This window comes from Nuphar pumila, chromosome 15 (assembly GCF_984573655.1).
Source record: "Nuphar pumila chromosome 15, dmNupPumi1.hap1.1, whole genome shotgun sequence".
In the NCBI taxonomy this organism is placed as follows: Eukaryota; Viridiplantae; Streptophyta; class Magnoliopsida; order Nymphaeales; family Nymphaeaceae; genus Nuphar; species Nuphar pumila.
In genome coordinates, this window is record NC_143263.1 from 84,776,428 (window position 1) to 84,794,312 (window position 17,885).

At 38.5% G+C, this 17,885-nt stretch overlaps 1 protein-coding gene across 1 annotated transcript in view; it reads left to right on the top strand.

Moving 5' to 3' along the window:
* LOC149815832 (mRNA export factor GLE1-like) overlaps positions 1-17,885 on the top strand; it is a 109,098-nt gene that overhangs the window by 57,115 nt on the left and 34,098 nt on the right. Inside the window, exons 7-10 of the mRNA XM_089990105.1 lie at positions 2,830-3,001; positions 4,105-4,282; positions 4,955-5,055; positions 12,422-12,492. Coding sequence (XP_089846231.1) covers positions 2,830-3,001; positions 4,105-4,282; positions 4,955-5,055; positions 12,422-12,492 — 522 coding nt within the window. The remainder of the gene's footprint in view (positions 1-2,829; positions 3,002-4,104; positions 4,283-4,954; positions 5,056-12,421; positions 12,493-17,885) is intronic.

Genomic DNA, 17,885 nt, shown 5'->3' on the forward strand with positions numbered 1-17,885 from the left:
GTCAAACCTGCTAAAATCCCTATGCTGCGAATATTTCAATAACCCATGGGGTGAAGTTCCAAAACTTAAATCATTTTTTTTTTCACACAGGATTCAATAGCGCTAGTTCTCACACATGCTCTGTTAAACAAAGAGTACCATATATGACTTTCTCTAGCATAAACTCTTTCCCAGAAATACCTTTTCCTCAAAATCACCACACTCATATCATGATTAATGTGCTGAAATCCCAAAATTTATAATTTCAATCATAGTTTAACATATTTAATTTCCCAACATTACGTAATAGGATGTAAAGTTTACAACATGCTAGACATGAAACATTGAAAACTAAATTATACAGATTAATCTCCACTGCAACTACCTAGTGGCTGACTGAAACCATTAGCATAAGCCAAATAGCAAAAAGAATTTTAAGATACAGACAATACATACCAAAACCCATCCACAAGTGGTATTATACTAAGCAAATATTTAAAACTGCAGATTCGGTCCATAGGCCTCACACCCACGTACACGACAATCTAGCATTTGGGAAACAAAAAGAAATTAACCCTAACGTTTGGTTTAGATAGCATGCCAAGACAAATTTTCGCAGGTTCAGATTTCCTTTTTTTTTTTGTTTCCAATGGGTATCGAGAACTCAGAGTAATCCACCCCTGCCATTAAACCCATCGTAGGAGAGAGATCCTACTATCAAGAATCCGAAATTCCCCAAATCGAAGATCTCAGATTTTTGGCAGACCTAATCCCAAATTTCCCCTTTCTTTAGAATGCTGAACACCCCTCCCCTATTTGGGGATTTTTCGTCCCCCACGCGCACACACCCGAGCATAGGTATAGCTACAGGAAAAGTTAGAGAGATCCTACATTTTCGAAGCTTTTTCCTTGATTTCCTCCTCTTGCTACAATGAATCTGGTGCAGCCGTGCGCACCTTTAGCTCTGGACGTGCTGCGAGGAAGCCGGTGTCGATGGGCAACCGGCGGCGGCGACTAAATAACACGCAGAGATGGCGGAGCCAAGAGGGAGGCGAGAGATGAGGAAGACAGAACGAGAGAAGGAAAGAGAGAAAGAGAGCGTGGGAGGGGACTAAATAGGGAGGGTGGACCCGAAATGAAAGGAGGTCGGTTACCTTCCTCCCTTCGACCAGCGGCTGCGCACACAAACCTTCCCCTTTTTCCTTATCAGATGCGTTAGGGTTCTCTCAGAACCCTAACGCTCATTTTATCAGGTAGGGCCTCTTTTTTTTTTGTGTGTGTTTACCTTTTTAACGCACCACTGTTGCGGGTTTGGTTTGACCGAACCCGTGACCCGCGACCCATCACAGTTGGGTCCAGGTTTTGGGCATATCTGGATCCACCAGAGGATCCGAACCCGTTTTTAAATGTTTAACTTATTAAATATTTAAGTTTTTAGAATGTAACCCTAATAAAATTCAGTGGATCCAGTTACATTATTATGGATCTCTACTAACTTATTATGGATCCAAAGTCCATTCTGCTTCGTAAGTCCCCTTACTAAATCTGGATCCAGGGATCCAAAGTTTTGATCATATGATTTGGAATTGTGGATCCAAATTACACTATCGTGGTTTCCACACGACTTATAATGGATCCAAGTAAATTTTAATTGGTTCCCTGCCCTTTTTACCTCTCCGATGTCCGGGATCCAAAAGAAATATTGTGGGTCTAAACTTCGCATAAGCTACTACGGATCCCATGAAAGTGTTATAGATCCGATATAGAAATTTTCCTCATGAAAATCCGGTTTCAACATCGTGGATCAACTCCATTCGTCCTGGATCCAATATCCAATATGACCCTGATATGGAGGATCCAATATCAAAGATCCAATCCATTTGCTTAAAATCCCTTATTGGTTATCCAATTAAAATGTTTGAGATCCGTTAACTAAGATTCAAATGGAAAATCGAAGTTTTAAACAGGGTATTAAGGTTCCAACATTGAAGATCAAAATAGAATATCCGATATCTGAATACAAATAACACATACAATAATAAAAATATCTGATATTCAGTTCAAGAACATAAATTTCAAGTTTATTTACCGGATAAAATTCACGGGTATTACAAAAGTACTCTTCCTCCACTCATCAGGCATCTTATTTGTCCGCCAAATCTTGTTAAAAAGATTTGTCAACCATTCTAAACCTTTCTCACCCAAGCATTTCCAAGCCTGGATAGGTATACCATCTGGGCCAACTATCTTTCTTGATTTCATTTTCTTCAAAGCCTCTGCAATTTCTTTCTTTTGAATCTTGCGTATGAAGTCACAATTCATCTCATGCAAAGAAATTGAGAAGTCTCCAAAATCCTGAGCATGACTTCCATTAAATAGCTTATCAAAATAATCTTTCCATCTCTCCTTAATCTCCTCATCTTTGACTAAAACCCTTTCCGTTTCATCTTTGATACATCTAACCGTACCCAGATCCCTCGATTTCCTATCTCTAATCTTTGCAAGCCTATAAATATCCTTCTCGCCCTCTTTGGTATCCAACTTGTCATAAACCTCCTTATATACCTTATCCTTCGCATTTCAAACTACTTTTTTTGCTTCCTTCTTTGCTATCATATACTTCTCCAAATTTTCATTATCAATAATATCACTATATTTTCAAAATATCAGCGATATCGGTGACACCAATATATATATATATATATATATATATATGCGTGTATGTACCCAGACCTACAAACACACACATATGTATACATATGCATGCTTGTTTATGCTTGAAGTCTTTAAACATTTTTTGAATGATACACTATCAAGGGATTATAAAAATTTATTTCTATATCTGTATAGTGCAGAAACTTGTGATATTCACTTATCTACGGTCCAAAGGGATCATGAGCAGAGATCTGAAATTGAAGAGAGAAAAATAAGAAAAGAAGCTGCCTTTGAAGCTGCCAGAAGGAAGGAGAAAATGGAACGTGAAGAAAAGGAGCGGCTAGAGAAAGCTAAAGCAGAAGCTGAGGTAGCAACTTTTAGGCCCCTTTGATAATTTTTTTTTATCTTTTAACTTCTTTGAGTCTGTTAAATTTCTTTTTTCTTTTTTCTATTTAATATGTTGTGATTATGTACATATGTTAGCTGGTTTGTAGTGATTACAGTTTCTCTGAAGCAGATGCTAGCTAAATAAGCTTTGGGATCCTATTGGTATTGATGTTTCTAAATGGTCTGAATCTTTTACAGCTACTTAACGGTACCTGTTTCAATTATTTTTAATTTAGTTTCTGGCTACACTCAATGTCTTATTTATCTTTCTATAGTCTGAACATTTTGTTCCAAAATTTCAGTTGGCTTTAGGGCCTGTCTGGAAGTTTGTCTTTGAGGAGTCTCAATGAGGTTGCAGTTAGAAACAAGCCCACAGTTGTGTTTGTGTATCTCCATTGTTGTGCCCTTTATTTTAGATCTATTGGAATTAACTCTTGATGATGCAAATAAGGGGACAGATTTCAACAAAATGAGTGTATTTTCTATTGAGTATGGATTCATATCCGGATTCTGGAGTGTATAGGGGCATTTTTTGTTTTGCTGTTGGCCCATGTATGCATTTCTGTCCACAGAATAACTGATGGTTACCGAAACCCAAGTGCTCCCCTGCATATATTGTTATTTAAAAGGCCTGAAATCAGGGCAGATTTTACAAATTGATAATTAATAATGATATTCTTTATTTTCTTTAGTGGATTCAAGTCGGATACATTTCAAAAGTGCATTTTTCATTGTTGAATTTTTATATCTGTTTGTTAAACTTTTTATTCAACTTCTTTACTCTTGTGTTTTATCTCACCATATTAAATATTGTAAATGTTATATCACATGGCATCAGCTGTGTATATAGTGCCTCTTAAGTTAAAAAAGAATGGTTAACGGTGCCTGATGAATGGGGATCTTTAGTAGTTTATGGCACTAAAAGCAATCCACTTTTTCCTCTTTGTTATGTTTGTTTCTCTTAGTCTCCTTGATTTTCTGTGGAGTTTCTTGAATAGTTGTAATCTATTTTAGCTTTAAGGTCATCATGGAATACTGTACATATATTATGTTGTGCTGTATGCATACTTCAACTATTTACAGGCAAGGATGAAGGCTGAAAAGGCTGCTATGGAAGCAAGGGCAGCACTTGAAGCTCAAGAAAGGGCAGAAAAAGAGTCTGCTGAAAGGGCTTCTGCAGAAGCTTTGAAAAAGGAAGCTGCAGAGGCCTCACAAAAAAAAGCTGCAGAGGAAAGGACCAGGACTAGTGAACGAGTAGTGAGTAAGTGCTTGCATTATCATCTAGTTTTTCTGGGTTATGTTACCAACAGTTGTGCATTGAGCTGTGTAGATAGCAAACACTGAACAAAGTTTTCAAATGGTTCATCTTCGTGACTGCCTTTCCCTTGGATGCATCTTTTGTCTTTATGTTGAATTTCTACAACAATATATGACCCTTCTTCGTCTGTGTATCAAGTTGAACTGATGCTAAAAGATTTTTTATCAGCTGCTTGTGCTGCAGATCTCTTCCTTCTCATTTGCTAGCTACTTTCTTAATGATGAGCATATGTATTTCAGTTGTCTCATGTTTCTTGGCCATCAGTTGTCCTACAATAGATGACTGCCTTTAATTGTGTATGAAACTTTATACTGTTTTTCATTGTCTGCCATGTGAATGACTGAACAGCCAAGACGGTATCTTTCATTTCTAGTTTGTATAGATTAACTTGAACTTTGATAATTCATTTCATCTTAGGGTTGCCGGTGTATATATTTGTACATCTGGCTATTGTTTTCCGCAAGCTTCTTTCGTAGTTAAATATGAAACATGCATCTGACTGATAATTTGGTTCATACATTTTGAGATTTGAATTTGTGGATCCAGTATTCTTGAACATCCTAGAAGTAGGATGCTGCATAAACTGACTAGTTCCTTGTATGTATGTAATCAAAGTTAAGGTTTCTGATACGGCATCAAAACTGGAGAAAGAAAGAATGAGCAAACTATTGATATTAGCAGAGCAAAATCTGGCTGTCAGGGCAGGCTCTAGTCAGGTGCGCCTATTACATGATTTTAAATTCTTGTGGTAGTTGTTATATGATACATTATACACCTTTTTATCATACACTAAGTCACATGAGTGCATCAGGTACGGGTGTGGTACCACCCGCAGCACCAGGTGCAGGGGTGGGCTGGGTTGGGTCCTAACCCAACCCCAAAACCTTTTTTTGAAGTTTCTTACATTTTTCTCTTATTTCCTTCATTTGATTTATTTTATGTATTATTGCTGATTTTTTAATTTTCATTTGACTGTATTTCATATTTGCATTCATAACAATTTTTACTGTTTGTATATAGCTTATTTTGAGGGAACTGTTCATATATAGTTGATTTACCTCTATATTTTATTTGATTTTTTTAGCTGTTAGTTGCCTTAAAAGATGTTATATATATATATATTCCGTACCCATATGACATAGATTATACATGTTGATGACTAGCAAGTTGCAATTTGAGTTTTATGTGATGTCTTACGATGTAAGTAACTTAAGGGATCAGTTTTTCATGTTTACAGGCCGAAAGAAGTTAGGCATGAGACATTATCCCAGATAATTCACTATTAAAATTTTTAAATAACTTAAGGTTCTTGTTGGAAATTGCATATAGTGAGTGCAGAAAATCAGGAGACTAAACTCTGAGATCTCTCATCCTATGTAGCCTACTTCAGTATATGTATTATGTAGTGTTGTATTAAACTTTAGATTACGATAATGACCACAAAATGACTGGCTCAGTTTTTCATAAATGCTTCCCCATCAATCTGATCTTTGTCAAACCATTAAGAGGCTAGTGTCTTTCTTTTCATATGGTAGAGAAAGAGAGAGAGCTTCCAGACCATTTATCTCCAGCATTTTTTTGGCTTAATTCAAACCCGTAGATGTTTATCATTACTTATATCAATTTAACAAGAATTTTTTATTTTTATTTAATCAAGTTTTTGATGCAATATGAACTGTTGATTTTTTTTTTCTTGATCTAAAAACACATCTTAACATTTTAAACTAGTACATGTTTTCTACTAATAAAGCATGGGGATCACATCTGTGGGTTTAGATTAAGCAAAAAGCTACATGCAAGTATGTTTTTTAAAGGGGTCTCCGACTGTTTGGGAGATAAACAGTCTGGAAGCTACATATCTCTCTCTTTCTCTCTCTCTCTCTATATATATAATATATATATATATTATTAGACTATTAGACAGTTTTGTATTTACAGTTTGGATCCGGATCCGGATCCAAACTACTTGTATATAGCATAATGGTATACTTGTAAATAACCCCAGCTTATCAGGGTTATTGTAAAGGCTATGTATTAGGGCTTTTGCCTATTTATGAATGAAATAGGTCACAATTTCTGTTGTTGAGAAATCGTGACTCATTGCAGCCTCCACCTTTTCCCTCTCTTAATTTCTCGTTCGCAGGTTCTGGAGAAAACTCACATGGTATCAGAGCACGTCTGATCCAAGGGCTGGAATTCTTCTACACAGGTACGTCCATACAAGATCTTCCCTCCTCTACTGGAATACGAGCCTCAGCCCCAGCTGCCATCTTCTGATCTCCTTCCTCCAATCTGTTCGTTCTTCTTCTCTACTGGACTACGAGACCCAGCCCCAGGTACTTTTTCTGTTCGTACTTCTCCTGGAATACGAGCCTCAGCCCCAGCTGCCGTCTTCAGATCTCCTTCCTCCAATCTGTTCGTTCTTCTTCTCTACTGGACTACGAGACCCAGCCCCAGGTACTTTTTCTGTTCGTACTTCTCCCTTCTATCTATTCCTCCATCTTCACATCTCTTTATATCCAGTTTGATTGCTGAAACTGTTTTGGGTTTCTTCCTTCAATCTGTTCCTCCATCTTCACATCTCTTTACATCCAGTTTGATTGCTGAAACTGTTTTGGGTTTCTTCCTTCAATCTATTCCTCCATCTTCACATATCTTTACATCCAGTTTGATTGCTGAAACTGTTTTGGGTTTGGGCCAAAATCCATTTTCACGATATCTTTGTTCATCGAATCAGTAGATCTCTCGATTTGGATTTGCTTCTTTGGATATGTACCAAATCAGCCAATTTCTTTGATTTCACGATATCTATTTGAGTTTTATCGGCTGTTGACACATCTGTACATCAGCGATATTCCTTTTATTTTTGCTTTATTATTGCTGTGTGCAATTTTTAAAGAAAAAGTCTTAGCTTCCTTTATCAAATCAGATTAGACCTGATAATTTGGGTATCAGTTCTGATAATCAGATTCACGATGAATTCTCAGCCCTAAAAAAAAAGGTTGCTGCATTTATATACTGAGTGCGCACGCCAATAATATTCTTTTTCTTGTTCTAAGTCATGGATTCTTCTTCTTCTCAAACTTTTCTCTCATCCAACTTTCTTGGCCAACTCATTTCTGAAAAACTTACCAATTCCAATTTCTTGATCTGGAAAAGACAAATTCTTCCATTCATTAAAAGTCAAGGTCTTTCTGGACATTTAAATGGATCAATTTCAGCCCCTCCAGAATTTATCATACAAGAAACTAAGGATGGAAACGAGGCTGATCCTATACAACGAATACCAAATCCCCAATATGAAAATTGGATGAAGCGTGATCAAGCTGCAGTTGCTTTCCTTATCTCCACTATCTCTCAATAAGTATTGGTGGGAATTCCAGATGAGTGCTCAGCAAAAGAATTATGGGACCGGCTAGTGAAGACATATTCTCAGATTTCAGAGGTTAGAATTTCCTTTCTTCAGCGTGAATTTCAACTCCTCACTAAGGGTTCCATGTCTGTCATGGAATACTTGAACAAGGTCAAGAACATAAGCGATCAACTGGCTGTTGTCGGATATGAAGTGACAGACAAAGATAAAGTGAGGCAAGCCTTGAATGGATTAGGATCAGAATTCCATGTTCTTTCGACCTCATTGTTATGTCTACCTAGCTTACCATCGTTTGAAGACTTGCAAGCAAAACTCCTTCAATATGAGATGACCTTAAAGGGGATGTCACATGACACTGGTGGCGAGGTTCTTGCTACTAGTGTTTCCTTTGGCCAGGGACGCGGTGATAGTCATTTTGGTGCAGGCAGAGGACGAGGTACCCAGCTTACTACCCACTCCGAATGCCTCTCCTTATAATCTGAAAAACGTGCCCACCTGTTACCTCTGTAACAAGTGAGGTCACGTCAAAGCCAACTGTTGGCACAATCCACAGAACAAAGGAAAGTTCCAAAAGGGTGAGAGCTCGTCAGGACGAAAGGAGAACCCTTCAAAGTTTGGTGGCGATGTGAAAGAGCTTCTTTTGGCTGCATTGTCTGAACTTGATCTGAAACGCGATGATAAAGGCGTCTGGTACATTGATTCAGGGGCAGCTACTCATGTCACAGGTAATGCGGGTAAATTCTCTACTTTAACTCCTTATTTTGGAAAAAGTAACATCGTCACTAGAGACGGGTCACACCACCCCATCACCCACATTGGAAATGTTTCTATCCCCTTGCCTAAATCCCCACTTCATCTTTCCAATGTTCTTCATGCCCCAAATATTACAAAAAATATTGTTTCTGTTTCTAAGCTTGTTGATCATACAAATTCTTCTGTTGAATTTACTCCGTCTTTTGTTTATGTCAAGGATCTACAAACGAAGACATTCGCTAGAGGGGAATGTCGGGGAAATATGTATGTCTTCCCGGAGGACCCTTCTACTTGTGTTCGACCTACCTTGAAGTCATCTCCTCAGTCCATGTCGTCCAAGCATATTCATGTGTTCAATTTGCAATCTTCAAATAAATGTAATAAGCCTGATTTTTGGCATTTGCGTCTTGGTCATTGTGGTCGAGTCTTCGTTGAGCGACTCGTATCTGATGGTCTTATTCCTGAGTCTGGCCTGATTCCTAGACCAGATAATAAAATGTGTTCAAGTTGTCAAATGTGTAAGAGTCATGTTCTTCCTTTTCATTCAATAAATGAGAGAGCTTCAAGGCCTTTTGAAATCATCTGTTCCGATGTATGGGGACCGGCTCCTAATCCTTCTAATTCTGTCTGCAAATATTATGTTACTTTTATTGATAATTTCTCTCGCTTCACTTGGATATATTTCATGAAGAATAAATCAGAAGTTTTCTCTATTTTTCGTTGTTTTCATACATTTGTCAAAACTCAGTTTTCTTTTAATATTCTACATTTCCAATGTGATGGTGGGGGGGAATACTCATCCAGGGATTTTATCAATTATCTCCAAGATAATGGGATAAATCGTAGAGTATCTTGCCTGCATACACCCCAACAGAATGAAATTGCAGAACGGAAACACCGTCACATTGTGGAAAGCGCTATGAGCATGATGCACGGAAGTCGTACTCCCATAGGACTCTGGACAGAGGCTTTTCACTCTGCTGTTTACATTATTAATCGTCTGCCCATGAAGCTTTTAGAAGATAAATCACCTTTTTTTGTCCTATTTGGGAAGCATCCTGATTATGATGAACTAAAAATTTTTGGCTGCACGTGTTATGTTCATATTGACTCTTCTCTGCGAAACAAGTTTCAGGTTAAGGCATCCAAGTGTAGATTTGTCGGATATGCAGATCACCACAAAGGGTACATGTGTTATGATCCTGACAATAGACGAATTAAGATATCTAGGAATGTAGTTTTTGATGAGAATGATTTTGGAGATGGAGAATATGCTTCTGCCCAAACCAACATGAATACTCTATTTTATGATCCATGGTTCAGTGTAGAGTTCTTTCCTGCAACCAATGATGAGTGTCCTTCCTCCTGTGCTCAAAGAACATCCTCTCAAGATGGATACAATGGCATACAGGAACTTGAAATAGAACATCCTCCAGAGATTAACAAGTTTGCTGGGCAAGTTTATAGGAGAAGAGAAAGGGACTCACTCTTGACTGCGGACGATATTGAACAAGAAGATCCTATGCTTGATCCATCCAACGACATTACTTCTTCAATTTCTAATACAGTAGCTATTCCGATCAGACGATCTGAAAGAGCTCGGCATCCTATTGAAAGGTGGGTCAGTTATGAGAATTTCACCATGGTTTTTCAGTTATTTTTGTCACAGATTGAGAAAGAGACTGAGCCTAGACATTTTCATCAAGCCATTAATTCCAAAAAATGGATTCAAGCCATGAATGAAGAGATGGAAGCTTTGTACCAGTGTCAAACATGGACTGTCGTTCCTCGACCTCCAGATAGAAATGTTGTTGGCTCACGATGGGTCTACAAGATCAAATACAAACCGAATGGAAGTGTTGAACGATACAAAGCTCGTCTCGTAGCCAAGGGATTCACTCAAGAGTTTGGACAAGACTATGATGAAACATTTAGTCCAGTTGTGAAAATGGGTACAATTCGCATTGTTCTTTCATTAGCTGTCGATTATGGTTGGAAAATAAGTCAGCTAGATGTGAAGAATGCCTTTCTTCATGGCGATTTGAAGGAAGAAGTATACATGGAACAACCGCCAGGCTATGCAGAAGTATATTCAAAGGAATATGTATGCAAATTAAATCGAGCTCTTTATGGACTGAAACAAGCATCTCGATCTTGGTTTGATAGTTTCTCTCTAGAAATTCAAAAACATGGTTTCTATCGATCGCAATTGGATCACTCCCTCTTTATTTTTCGAGGTAAGGAGTTTACTACCTTCTTGTTAATATATGTTGATATAATTATTACAGGAAGTAGTGAGAATCATGTTCAAGAAACTAAAGACCTTCTGAGTCAAAGGTTCAAAATGAAGGACCTTGGAAACCTTCGGTACTTTCTTGGAGTAGAAGTGGATAGTCAAGGAAATAAACTTACTTTGACCCAGCATAAATACACCCTGGATCTGTTAGAAAAGGGTGGAATGAAAGATTGCAAGCCTCTTGCTACTCCTAGTGTGCTTAACCAGAAACTAAGTGTGCAAAACGGAGACTTGTATCATGATCCCACCAAATATCGGAGTCTAGTGAGAATGCTTCAATATCTTACTTTTACCAGGCCCGATATTACATATTCAGTCAATCAAGTTTCTCAATTCATGCATGAGCCAAGGACGGGACACATGGATGCAGTAAAGAGGATACTGAGGTACTTGAAGAGTACTGTTGGAGATGGACTTTTGTACACCAAAAGCAGATCCATGAATACTGCTCAAGACATAATTGCTTATTCAGATGCAGACTGGGCAGGAGATCCTGATGATCGAAAGTTAGTTTCAGGGTATGGGGTTTTCATTGGTGCCAATCTTGTTTCCTGGAGTAGTAGAAAACAGAAGGCAGTGGCTAGATCTAGCACAGAAGCAGAATACAGGGCAATGGCTGCTGCTACGGCAGAAGTAACATGGACTAGACATTTGTTAACAGAGCTCAAAGAGTCGATTGCTAGTTGCTCTCTCTTTTGTGATAACCAAAGTGCTATTCAAATATCTCTTAATCCCATTCATCACAGCAAGACCAAGCACATTGAGATTGATCAACATTTTATCAGGCAGAAGATTGAAGAAAAAGAGATTGAGCCCCATTATATTAAAACAGAAGACCAAGTGGCTGATTTGTTCACTAAAGGACTCACAAAGTGCCGTTTTTGGTTTCTAAAGAGCAAGTTGTCCATGATTCAAAATCATGCACAACTTGAGGGAGACTATTAGACAATTTTGTATTTACAGTTTGGATCCGGATCCGGATCCAAACTACTTGTATATAGCATAATGGTATACTTGTAAATAACCCCAGCTTATCAGGGTTATTGTAAAGGCTATGTATTAGGGCTTTTGCCTATTTATGAATGAAATAGGTCACGATTTCTGTTGTTGAGAAATCGTGACTCATTGCAGCCTCCACCTTTTCCCTCTCTTAATTTCTCGTTCGCAGGTTCTGGAGAAAACTCTCTCACACACACACACACACACACACACACATATATATATATATATATATATATATATATATATATATATATATATATATATATATATAGAGAGAGAGAGAGAGAGAGAGAGAGAGAGAGAGAGAGAGAGAGAGAGAGTGTTTCTAGTTTTATTTTTTTTGTGATATGGAAAAGCTTGGTGTATCATAACATATGCGATAGTGGGATTTATTTTGAGACAACAATTCAGGCCAGCTATGAAAATGAAAGAAAAAGCTTGCATCCCTCTTCCTATATAAATACGGTCTCACCTCTCTCCAGTAATATTTGTATTCGCAGCTTGAATATTCTATGTTTCTTAGGCTTTCTGGTTTGCATTATGGTATTTATGTAATTTTGCATTGGTAAATTGGCAGTTGTAGTAATTATCCTTTGGAACTAAGAAAAATATTACTTTGTACCTGGGTCTACATTTTGTCCATTGTTGTTCTTTCCAGGGTTATAAAAGGCATGAACGACAAATTCGTTCACTGATTCTACAGGTATCTGCAACTGTTGAAGTTGTGAGGTGAGATTATCATGGTTTGTAATGGTGGAAGTCATAGGCTACTATTTGGTTTCTGTTATGTCATAAGTGTATGATGTTGTTTCTGAACTTTTCTATAGTTGGTGCATAAGTCAAAAGAAACTTCTTGAACAATTGAATACTTGGGTCCTTGTGGCAATATATTATTTTCTCATGGTTACTTGCACAACTTGGTTACCTATTTTGACACGTTTCCCATCTCCTTTGGTGTGAGCTTGAATCCATTATCTTCTCTCGGTGAGTCACCCATGCATCTCTAAAATTTTTGCAATTAAACATCAAAGTGCTTTGGAAATGTGCATAAAATACATTTTTAGATATTTTTTTATTCCTTGCGAGAATGTGTATATAGACAAAAGTAACTTATCAGGTTTTTTTATTATTCAAATAATACCAAATTTGGTGCTAAATATGAAGGATGTGGTTGCTTATATGAATTAAAACCTTGTCTTGAATTGCATTTAGTTCTGTTCATTCTTGGTCATTACTTTGTTTATATTTTTTAGTTAGTTGTAGGCAGGTAGATATAACTGGTAAACACTTCTCTTTATTTTATTAAGTTGTGGGTTTTCTTCATAGTACCCTATATTATCAAATATGCAAATGAATCATTATGAATTGATGCACTAGCTAATTTACATCTCTTGACTAGAAGTCAAGATTCGAGAATCTTGCTTATATCTTTTTATGCCGATAACCAAAAGGGATATAGGTGCTACGACTCTAAGAATGAAAAATTATATATCTCAAGAAATGTAACTTTTCTGGAAAAGGAAAATGTCTTTGATAAGTATCAACCTAAGGAAGTAATCCAGATTTAACTAGGACTTAAATGAGACCCAAATCCATATTAGTTCAAATCGTAGGCCTTGGATCCAACTCCGGATCTGTTTCGACAAACTGTTCAATTTTTTGAAAAACGTGTTTTCTGGGCCAATCGTAGCCTAAATCGAGAAAAATAAAATATCGTTGCGCTCAGAATTTCGAGGCGCATCCAACGATATATTACATGAATACCAAATTCTGAATTTCGCCCAAAAATAACTCGAATTTCGCTTGAATTTAAATGTAAAAAATAAAACTCTTTCTCACGCTTCGATTGGCTCACCTCGACCTCGTCGATGAGACCTGGGTCAAGCCTAGACACAAAGGCATCAATCTAAAAATCGAGCCTCAAACGATTTTTCTCCCAGACTTAGCCAAATTTTTGAAAAATCTCAAAATGGCTTAAGTGTGAAAATACACAATATTACATCCCTACCCTTTTAAAAGAATTTCGTCCTCGAAATTAGAACGTACTGAACATGTGTAGGTAGCATCAGAATCAAATATCACATGAGCCATATAATCAACAACTAAGACGATACCTTCGATCAGATCAGTGTAATCACCCTGCTTGGTAGCCGTAACGACATAAACTTTTCCGTTGGTCCTTTGCTGACCTTACTGCAGTTGAGGCCTCTACGGCTGTTGCTGCTGTGGCTACTGTTGTTGTCCTCCTTGAGCCATTGGCTGGTTCGGACAATAGGGAGTGATGTGCCCAGACTACTGACATCGGTAGCAAACCCCCTTGAACATCAGACAAAAACTCTGAGGATGACTTTCGTTACACCTGCGACACATCGATTGGGCCTTCTCCCGTTGCTGCCTCTTGCCTCCCTGCTCCTTCCCACCTGTGGGTGGGTTCTTCCTCGCACTACCAGTCGAACTAGCTCCATTGTTGCCCTTCTTCTGCGAGTCGCCCATGAACCTTTCCCATTCCTCATTCGGGACCGCCGCAGTCTCAATCGCCTCCGCCGGTGTAGTGGGTCGGCCTTCCAACACCCATACTTGGAGTCCATCCTTCAGCCCACGTACATACTTCATCGCCCTCGCCTTCTCATTCTTGAAGAGGTTCGGGCAGTACCTCTCGAGACTCCAGAATCTAGTGGTGTAGTCCACCAGACTCATGTTACCCTGAGTCTAGTTGAGGAACCTCTGCTGCATCTGCTCCTCGGCGTAAGAGGGAAAATAAGCGTCCAAAAACTCCTCCCTGAACACCTCTCAGGAAATCACGTCCATGTCGGTGAACTTCACCCTTCGCAAGGTATCCCACCACTTCTTGGCATCGCCCTTCAGACGATACGTGCCAAATGCGGTCTTCCTATCCTCGGAGATTGGTAGGACGTCAAACACTCGCTCAGCCTCCTCGACCAGCTCTCGGCTGCCTCTAGGTCGGTCTTTCTTGAAAAAGTTGCCAGATTCAACTTCAGGAACCTCTCGAAGGAAACACCGCCTGTGTTCGGAACAACCTCAACAGGAGAGTCACGCGCAGTTGCCTGCGCAGCCTGTTCCGCCTGCATGGTCTGCACCGCCTGTGCTGTCTGCATTGCCTGTGCTGTCATGGTCTCAGTCAGGGTGTGGAGGGCGTCCATCATGAAATCCCTCTACTCCTACCAGTTCGCGGGAGCACTAGAGGAAGACAAAGCACCCTACATTCGTACATCTACACGTGTAAGTTTTTCATAAAAATTTAGACCCTTATCGATCATACCTCCTTAGGATTGATCCCGTACGTTTACCATAATTACAATTATTACACGCACAACATCTCTTAATTCATATATCAAGATTATGAATTAAATCATGAATATATAAGAAATTTAAAAGTACCTTGTAGCCTTACTGGTGAAGGAGACTACTCTGGAGTACGGGGCACGACTTGCTGGCATTCTTGGACATGGCTCCCTTACCAAAATGGAAAATTTTGGTACAAAAGATGATAGAATATAAGATTTTGTGGTGGGCACTGATGCCAAACCGGTAACGACCCCAACTCATACCCCTTAAAAAGTGCACATTTTTTTTCGTAATGACAGTGTGTCAGTCCCAACCGACCAGTGGGCTGGGACTGGTCTATTCTAGATTCAGTTCAGCCGACTGAATCGGCTGGAGCCAAATATATATGTATATATTTATATATATGTATATATTTTTATATATATATGTATATATATATATATATATATATATATGTGTGTGTGTGTGTGTGTGTATTATAATATTTTTCACATCAACAGTGGTCAAGCACCAATCTGGAAAGTTGTCTGGGACTGGACAGTAGACTGTCCTGTCCCAACCAACTGTTCAGACTGGGACTGGACAACTATCCGTCCTGTCCCAGACCAAAAACCTCCATAAATTCAAAATTTTCACATTAAGTGAATATACACATATTTTTATTTCCATAGATCTAGGTTCGTTTTAAGAACCACAGCCCCATGTCCACTTGTCCATAAATATACACATGTTCAGGGGACAGATCTGTCCAGAACGGACAGAATGGAGAAGGGCTCAAATCTGGCCAGATCTGCCCATCATCACGGTGGCCAGATCTGTCCAGATCTACCCGCTAAAGGCATGGGACAAAACTGTCCAGATCTGTCCAAGTGTCCATACAAGGCAAGAATATATATATATATATACATAAAATACATGCTTCTATATATATATATATATGAATAAGGGAAAAACTTAAAAATATGCAGAAAATCATAAAAAAACGAATATCACATATTCTAAGTCTTCCTACATCTATTCCCATGGATTAAACCATGAAAAATCAAGATAGAATCCATGGTTCCTCATAAAAATATTGCCTAAAGCTTATTTAGGCTCTTTTTGTCATCCGAGACAAGAGAAAGACCCATACCATGAATAAAAACTTGAAGAAAAACGATGGTGGATGTTGAAAAACGTGGGTAAATGGTTTGAGATGGCCCAAACTCCTCTTCTTCCTCCATTTTCCTCACTTTATTTCTCCTCTTTTTTTTCCTTCTCTTTCTTTTTTCTCTCTCTCTTTTTGGGGTCTTTTTATAGGCCCCATAGGGGAGGTCGCCCCTACCTTTTTCTCCGGCCCTCTCTAAGAGAGTTTCCAAAAGATGGAACTCTCTCTCCCTTTGTTTCCTAATTTTTTTAAAACACTACCAAATGTTGAATTTTCTAAAAAAAACTTCCAATCCTTTTAAAACTCTTTCCTAACCTCTCTTAAGCTGGAATAAGGACTCTTTTAAAGAGTTCTACTCAACCCAAAAAATAAAATTCAAAATTAGAATTAAATAATTAAAATTATATAAAAACTTTCAAAAATTACCAAATTAACCTAAAAGGCTTCTCAACCTTATTAAACTCCAAATTAAGGCTTTATATTGGATTTAAAGCTAGAAAAATGTTGGATTTGGATTTGGATCCGGGTCCAAGATCCAAACCCATACCCAAAATAAAAATGGATCAAGATCTGGATTAAATCTAGATTTAAGTAGGACTTAAATGAGACCCAAATCCATATTAGTTTGGATTGTAGGCCTTGGATCCAATTCGATCCAACTCCGGATTTGTATCGATAAACTGCTCAATTTTTGAACAAACACAATTTCTGTGCCAACCGTAGTACGAATCGGGAAAAATAAAATATCATTGCGCTCAGAATTCCGAGACGCATCCAACGATATATTACACGAATACCAAATTCTGAATTTCGCCCAAAAATAACCTGAATTTCGCTCGAATTTCACTTGAATTTAAAGGTAAAAAATAAAACTCTTTCTCACGCTTCGATTGGCTCGCCTTGACCTCGTCGATGAGACCTGGGTCAAGCCTATACTCAAAGGCATTAGTCTAAAAATCGAGCCTCAAACTATTTTTCTCCCAGACTTAGCCAAATTTTCGAAAAATCTCAAAATGGCTAAGTGTGAAAATACGCGATATTACAACCATTTTCATGCTATGGTACAAGGCCCAAAAACTTACATGAATCCCTGGTAACATGATGTGCTGCTCTACAAGCCAAGAATTTTGAGGATTAGATTGCTCACTAGGTGACACTGTGCAAGGATTGGACTGCCCACTAGGAAAAGTTGCCTGAAGGAGAACATTCAACTCGGCACCTGCACGCTATCCAAGATTCATACCAGTCCCATGTTGAAGAGAAGCCTGACTGAGCTATACTCCGTGCATCCATATCTTGCCTTGAACTAGCAACAGAAGTAGCATAACCAGTGGGAGAATGTTGGAACAAATTAGGCCCTGGTGCCACGGAAGGCAAGTTATGGGCGGAAGCAAGCTGGGAACATATTGCCAAAAACAGTCTGAACTGATATGCATTCTTTTCCCACACATCTGGCATGCCAAGTTAGGACATGGACAACCTGTTGGAGTGGGGAGAAGACCACCTCCTCCACGTCCACCTCCTGATTTAGCTGGAAAATAGGGTCCTCAAGACGTGTTACCAGCCACCATAACCTCATGCTGCACTTGCTAGTCCTCCTTTTTCGATGAGAGATTGAATACAAATTCAAATTCCAAAAGCATGGAACACAAACAGTCAAAATTAGGTG